The sequence below is a fragment of the Chiloscyllium plagiosum genome, chromosome 2 (assembly GCF_004010195.1).
Source record: "Chiloscyllium plagiosum isolate BGI_BamShark_2017 chromosome 2, ASM401019v2, whole genome shotgun sequence".
Taxonomy (NCBI): Eukaryota; Metazoa; Chordata; class Chondrichthyes; order Orectolobiformes; family Hemiscylliidae; genus Chiloscyllium; species Chiloscyllium plagiosum.
In genome coordinates, this window is record NC_057711.1 from 114,198,632 (window position 1) to 114,206,633 (window position 8,002).

The following is an 8,002-nucleotide window of genomic DNA, read 5'->3' on the forward strand; positions in this document are numbered from 1 at the left end:
TAATTGAGACGCATAATCAGAAGGTGAGATAGGGTGGACAGTGAGAGCCTTTTTCCTCAGTTGGTAGTGGCTAGCGTGAGAGGACATATTAAGTTGAGGGGTGATAGATTTAGGTCAGATGTCAGAGGTAATTTCTTTACTCAGTAGTAGGTGCGTGGAATGCACTGCCTGCAACAGTAGTAGACTTGCCAACTTTAAGGGTCATTAGATAAATATATGGGTGAGAATGGAATAGTGTAGGATAGAAGGCTACAGATTGGTTCCACAAGTTGGCGCAACGTCGAGGGCCGAAGGGCCTGGACTGCACTGTAGAGTTCTGCATGCATTGAAGAAAGTTCTCCCCTTCTGTGCTCCAACCCTCTACCTTTTACCCAATCTACCCTTGGGTAATTGAAATCACTGGCTAGCTGTTTTAAAAAATTCTCAAGGTCAGGTTCGTAGGAGAGTAGTCTGACACAGAACAAACGACCAAGAGGCGAGTCTGCTAGAATATGGGCATTTTATTCCCCGCAGCGTCGCCACAACGGGTCTGGCTTATTTATACTCACTCTACATGTTACCGGAACTGGGAGCCGTCAGTTCTCGTAGAGCGGTTGCCAACAACCCACGCTCGGCGGTTAAACGTAACCCCGGAGCAGACTCACCGAACTGGAGACTTTTCCAGCTGATATACTCTTTTCCAGATATAAACATTCATGTGAACAGCAGAGCAAGGCTAAAAAACACATTCCATTCTGGTTACATACAGATAAGAAGATTCACACGGGGAGGTGTGTAATAAGATTCACACGGGACTAAGCAACACCTCCATTCCGGTTAGATTCACACATGTATTGGGACATAATTTTTAACCGTTCCACCACATTCCACTGCTTGGAATTCTACACCACATTCCACTGCTTGGCCCAATACATGTGTTACATTATGATTAATTCAGTTCAATTCGTTTCAGTTAATTTCAGTTCAGTCAATTCAGTGTAGTTCAATTCAGCTCAGTTCAGGTCTGTTCAGTACAATTCAATTGTGTTCAATTCAGTTCCGTCCATTGCAATTCAATTTAGCTCAGTTCCATTTTGTTCCGTTCAATTAGATTCACTTCAGTTCCACTCAGTTCAGTTCAATCCCATTCAATTCTGCGGGTCTGGCTTATATTCACTCTACATGTTACAAAAACTGGGAGCCGTCAGTTCTTGTAGAGCGGTTGCCAACAACCCACGCTCGGCGGTTCAACGTAACCCCGGAGCAGACTCCCGGGTCTGGCTTATATTCACTCTACATGTTACAAAAACTGGGAGCCGTCAGTTCTTGTAGAGCGGTTGCCAACAACCCACGCTCGGCGGTTAAACGTAACCCCGGAGCAGACTCACCGAACTGGAGACTTTTCCAGCTTTTTATTCTTTTCCAGATATAAACATTCATGTGAACAGCAGAGCAAGGCTAAAAAACACATTCCATTCTGGTTACATACAGATAAGAAGATTCACACGGGGAGGTGTGTAATAAGATTCACACGGGACTAAGCAACACCTCCATTCCGGTTAGATTCACACATGTATTGGGACATAATTTTTAACCGTTTCACCACATTCCACTGCTTGGAATTTTACACCACACTAGCACAACCCAACTTGTCTTGCAAATTGCTGTAATCTGCCTACAAATGTCCTCTTCTACATTCTCTCCATAAGGTCGCTATTCCCTTCCTGTTTCTCACCTCTAACTATATAGATTCTGATTCAGGAACTTCATCTTCAAGGGCAAAGGTACTACCTTTAACCAAAACTGCTATACCTCCTCCTTTTTCACCCACCCTGTTTTTACTAAAAGCCTTATAACTTGGGATGTTAAATATCTAGTTTTGTTTTGATTTGAGCCACATATCTGTCCGTGCCACTTTGTCATATCCCCCAGAGCAATCTCTGTTCCAGTTCCCCAATTGACATACATTTTACATACATACTATTTACGTACATACTTACCTCTTCCATGCCCACTGGAAGGAACCATTTCCTTGTTCACTGTCAACACTCAAGTCTTCCCTGACTTCTTTTTATCTGTTTGTCTGTTTTTCTTTTTTGCCCTCTCTAGTACTTCCAAAACTATGCCCATTAGGGAACTTACCCCCCCCCTCCCCCAACCCCCCCAGTCTCATAGGTTTAGATCCAAGCCCACTGCAGTATTTACCCTCTCAGCTATCTCCAAGTGAAGCTGATCACTTCTGAACATCCAAAAGTGATCCCAAAGCCCCATAAACCCATAAACCCCTTCTCTTTTACACCATCCCTCAATTTACCTCCTTGATTTACCTTTGCTACAACTTCCACCACTTAGGTATAGGTAGTATCTCTGAGATTGCCATCTTGGAAAGCCTGATTTTCAACTATTTCCTAACTCCTAAAACTGATCCTGCAAGTCATGCATGCTATCCCTCCCTATGTTATTGGTTCCCACATGAACCACAGCCACTGGTTATTCACCCTCCACTTCTAGAAGTTTATCCAGCCATTCTGTTATGTCCTGAACCCTTGCATTTGAGGGAATAGACCATACAGGACTCTCAAACCCAGCTTCAAACTAGACAGTATATCCCTTGAACTATACCCACTACTACTACTACCTAATCAAGTTACCAGCCTCTTTTCCTAGAGTGGCCTCAATCACCATGGTGCTGTGGTTTTCCCTCTATTCATTCACCTCCAACTCAGTCATATTGCTAACTAAATAGACATCTAAAATTTCATACCAGTCAGACAGCTCCAAGGAGTCCTGGGTTTCCTGGATATTCTGTCTCCTTTCTTTCTGGCGAATGGTCACTCATTCCCCTGCACTCCTAATTGCCTGCCTATCACAATGTGGAGTGACCACTGTCTGCTGCGACTCTTCCAGAAACCTTACTCCTCCTTATGGTCCACATTGAGGAGACGGTAACTGTACTGATGTCTAAATATAATGTGAATATTCGATCTTTTGGTAGGATTCATGGTCTGAAGTCTGGAAAAACCTTAAAGGAATTTAGAGGTCATACATCATTCGTTAATGAAGTAACATTTACACAAGATGGACATTACATTTTAAGTGCATCATCGGATGGTAGTGTAAAGGTATGTAAATAATATCAGTGAGCATGACGCATGTTAGTGAAAAATATGTAAGTGTGAAAACCTTTAAAGTCTGGTTAATGTGTGCTATTAGGCCAAAGGTATTACATGCTTCTGGTGTTGGAATTGAGAAGATACAGCTAAAGTTTTCAAGTTGACTCTAAATTATCCATATTATTTTATTCAAATCATTTGGAATTGTTTATCGTAAAATTTGTGTGATCTATGTGGCTGACACAAAAATGAGCACCATAAATGTTCAACAGTATGTTTCCACATGCTGAATCAATAAAAGGCTGATCTCTTTTGAGTCGAGTGAAATATTTTTATCACCTCACTTGCAGATCTGGAACGTGAAAACAACAGAGTGTGCAAATACCTTCAAGTCATTGGGCAGCTCTGCTGGTACTGATATCACAGTGAACAGCGTACACCTGCTGCCAAAGAATCCTGAACATTTTGTAGTGTGTAATCGGTCAAATACAGTAGTCATCATGAATATGCAGGGACAGGTAAGGCAACATACTAGATCAATGTAGTGATTTATTTTCAATGAAATAAGTATCATGTTTCACTTTCCTCAGTCCTATGAAGGAAGCTTACATAACCTTAATAGTTATTACTTCAATTCAAATTGAAGCATTTAAGATTTTTCATGGGATGATGGGTTGCTTTTTAAGAAACGGGTATTATTGGATATTCATTTATTATTAGACATATAAGTTATCACTTTTGGAGGCTGAAATCATCTTAATTTTCAATTCAGAAAATTTTTTGATGTGCAAAAGTGTAAGGAGAAATTAAAGCATGTTTCACTTAAATCTCAATTTTTATTTTTTCTGCTGGTCCTTTCCTTGGATTTGATTTCTCATATTAGTGAGCATGATACATGTTAGTCAAAAGTATGTAAGTGTGAAAATCTTTAAAGTCTGGTTAATGTTTTCAAAAGGCTGTTTTCAAAACCTGGTATTCAAATGGTTCTGCTAACCTGCTAGTATTAACTAGTTTTGTGTAAGAAAGAAAATAACCGCTTTGTCATGAGGCCCTCTCTCAAGCCTTGAGGAACGATGCTTGAATGGGAGAAAAGTGATGAAGTAGCAGAAGCATTGTGGTTAATATGGCATGTTTAGAAAAAAGGTGCAATGCCAATTGACAAATTACTTTATAAAGTATTTTAACACTGGATGTCAATTACGAGGTTTAATTGAGGCAAATAGTGTAGCTGCATTTAGAGGATTCTAGTGAAGTACAAGGGAGGAAGGATTAGAAAATATATACTAATTGAAGAGGGGATGGGATAAACCAAATGGGCCACATTTGTTTCAAGTCATGGGCATTCTACGAAATGATCTAAGTGGAAAGGCATGAAATCAGCTGGTATTGTTTTAAAATTACTATGAAAATTGAGGTTTTAATAGTTGTCATTACTTATTTTAAAGATAATATTTGATTTGATGTAATGATTCTTTAATCAAAAGGATGAGGCATTACATTCTCATGGAAAGACTGGAAAAGTTCTCCTTTAAAGCAGAGGAAGCAAAGAGATTTGATGGAGATCTTTAAAATAATGAGAGCTTTTTAGAGAGAAGAAATAAGGAAACAACTATTTCTAATGTCTGAAATATCATTAACTAGAGAGCATGGATTTAATTTGATTGGCAAAAGAACGAACGAGTGGTTGGATTCTGAAGTCACTGCCTAATAACATAGTGGAAACATGTTCAATAGTAGCTTTCAAAGGGGAATTTCATAAATACTTGGGGGCAGGGGGAGGCAGAAAAGTACAGGAATATGATTTAAGAGCAAAGGAGTGGAACTATCTTGTGGATCTTGGAAAGATTCAGTAGTCTCAATGAACAGAATGAAGACTCTGATTCCTCATTCCTGATGAAGGACTTTTGCCCGAAACATCAATTTTCCTGCTCGGGTGCTGCCTGACCTGCTGTGCTTTTCCAGCACCACACTCTCGACTCTAATCTCCAGCATCTGCAGTCCTCACTTTCACCTCAATAGACTGAATGGCCACCTGTTAATATTGTATGACTCTATAAAAATTATACAAAACTCAGAATAATTGTAAATGGTGATGACGACAATGTAGAACTCAAAGGGGACAAATAAATTGGTGGAATGGGCAAAAAAGATGGAAGATGAAATCAATACAGAGAAATATGACGTGATGGATTTTGGGAGGAAGAATGTTGAAAGACAATATAAAATCAGGGGTACAATTCTGAAGGAGATGCCGGACCGGAAGGACGTGTGTTTCTTTGTGTACAAATATTGAAGGTAGCAGGACAGGTGGGCAGAGCAGTTAATAGGTATATGGTGTTTGGCTTTAATAATACAGGTGTCAAGTACAAGGTCATAGAGGTGATATTAAACTTGTGCAAGACACATTTAGACCTCAGCTAGAATATTGTGTACGCCTTTCTGGCTGCCACATTATAGGAAGGATGTGACTTCATTGCAATGAGTGCAGAGACAACTTACAAGAATAGTTCCAATGATTAGGAACTTTAACTATGAGGAAAGATCGAATAAGTTGGAACAGTTGTCTTTGGAGAGAAGGAAGCTACGAGGGGATCTGATAGAGGTTTTGATAATTGAGCAGGCTGCATAGAGTAGAAAGAAAAAAGCTGTTCCTGCACATAAACAAAATGAGAGGGCATAGCTTTAGTGATTTGCAAAAGGAGCAAATGTGATGTGTGCAAAACGATTTTCATATGGTGAGTAATCATGCAATGGAATGTAGAATCAAAGAATCCCCACATTGCAGAAAGGCCATTAGGCCCATTGAGTCTGCATTGACCCTCAACAGCATCACATCCAGATACATTCCCCCACTGTTTTCCTCTAACCCTGCAATTACCATGGCTAATCTACCTACCCTGCACATGCACTACCTGGAAGTGTGGTGGAGACATTCACAAGGGCATTAGATTATTATTTGGATGGAAATTGTGTGCAAGGGTATGGTTGTGTGGGGGGGGGGGGGGTTGGCAGGAGATTGGCACAAAATAATGCTTATTTGAAGGGCTCATTTAGACGTGGTGGCCAAATGGCCGCCTTTTACACTGCAGCTCTTCTGTGATTCAGCTTTCAAATAAAACCTCTTATTTGGACCACAACTATAATCCATTTTGTGTTACAGATTGTGAGAAGCTTTAGCTCTGGTAAAAGAGAGGGAGGTGACTTTGTATGCTGCTGTCTGTCTCCACGCGGTGAATGGATCTATTGTGTTGGTGAAGACTTTGTGTTGTACTGTTTCAGTACAGTGACTGGAAAGCTGGAAAGAACATTGACGGTAAGAGAAATAATTGTGTGTATTTTTATAAATCCAAGTGCTATTGAGTTGCATTGTGCTGATTATTGATAGCAACAATTTAATGAGGGGTGTTTTATGAACAGTTTCTAATCTTTTTATTTTGATTTATATTAGGGTACATTTACCATCTGTTTAATTTTACAGGTTCATGAAAAAGATGTTATTGGAATTGCTCATCATCCACATCAGAACTTGATTGGTACCTACAGTGAAGATGGTCTCCTTAAACTCTGGAAACCTTAAAGGAATAGTTTGTTTTTAAACCTTTATCTACTGACACCTATAACACAGAGCTTTCTCTAGAATATCCTGTTTCAACACAATTTTAAAGCTCTCACATTCCCCCATTCCAAGTGTATAATGTTTGACATAGATTGATATGCTGAACCTCAGTTTAAGGCATGTAATTAATGCACCTAGTAACTGTATTTGCAGTGTCTTTAGGATGTTTTTGTTGGAGCCGAGATCATCGTGGAGTTTAACAGTAAGGAATTTTAAAATAAATACAACATTTTGAAGGTGGTCAGACTCATTTAAATGCAGTGATTTATTTTATTTTTCATGAAGATTTTGCTAATTGTTAGAATTTTTATGCAGCAACCTTTGAACTTAACAGAATTCAACTTATTAACCTCCGAATAAGCAATACAAGTCACATTTCACAAAATTGTTGTTAGTGCCGTCAAAAGGCATTTGCTTTCAAGAACATTGAGCAGGAGTAGCTAATAACCCACAAACAGCTGTACACTGAACTTTTCTCAGTTCACACTCTAGTATCTTCAATAAAAATCTGGAATCTAAAACTAATCAAGTGATGGATATGGATCTGCCATTGCCATTAAAAACCAGTCTGGTTGATGAATGTCTTAAGATCTGCTATCCTTGTCTGGTCTGGCATGTGACTCCAGACCACAGGAATGTTATTGACACTTAGCTGCCCTAAATATATTAACTTCAGTAAGCCACTTTTCAGGGGCATTTAGGAACAAGGCAACAGATACTGACCTTGTCAGTGATGTCTATAATCCCATGAATGAATAAAGAAAGTCAGTTTTCCTGTGTGCTCATGTGCCTTGATTCCAGAGAATAAAATCTCAGAATCCGTAACCCTCTGTGGTTCAAAAACAACTTGATTTTCAACACTTTTAAAGAAGAATTCCGGTTGTATGTAATAACTGACCTAGTTTGTGACCTTTTTTTTTTATTTCACAGCAAGTTGAACCCAGTGTCTCTTGTCAAGTCAGTATTTACAAAGGTAGTTAGGCATGTAAACCTGAGGATTGCACAGAGAGAGATCACTGCCCGATAGTACAATGCTTTTGTCACAGGACCCAGTCTAGTGAACCTTCAGTGCACTCTCAAACTCAAGCATATCCTTGGAGATATGAAATTATACTGTACTAAGAGTTGCAAAGCCCTACATGGTTATAACACACTTGTGCAATAAAGATCATATTCCTTGCAAATGAATTCTAACAGCATAGTCTTTTTGAATGTCATTGAGCAATTTAATGCTTTTTAAAGAAACCCATGAGAATTTTCATACTTCATCTGCCATGTTACTCATTTCATCTCC

At 39.3% G+C, this 8,002-nt stretch overlaps 1 protein-coding gene across 2 annotated transcripts in view; it reads left to right on the plus strand.

The window, feature by feature from the left end:
* Positions 1-7,260, plus strand: part of smu1a (SMU1 DNA replication regulator and spliceosomal factor a) — a 30,775-nt gene extending 23,515 nt beyond the window's left edge. For both annotated transcript variants that reach the window (XM_043716296.1, XM_043716305.1), the window contains 4 exons: positions 2,975-3,101; positions 3,443-3,610; positions 6,253-6,405; positions 6,571-7,260. In XM_043716296.1, coding sequence (XP_043572231.1) covers positions 2,975-3,101; positions 3,443-3,610; positions 6,253-6,405; positions 6,571-6,669 — 547 coding nt within the window. In that variant the 3' untranslated portion in view covers positions 6,670-7,260. The remainder of the gene's footprint in view (positions 1-2,974; positions 3,102-3,442; positions 3,611-6,252; positions 6,406-6,570) is intronic.
* The last annotated feature ends 742 nt before the right edge of the window (positions 7,261-8,002 follow it).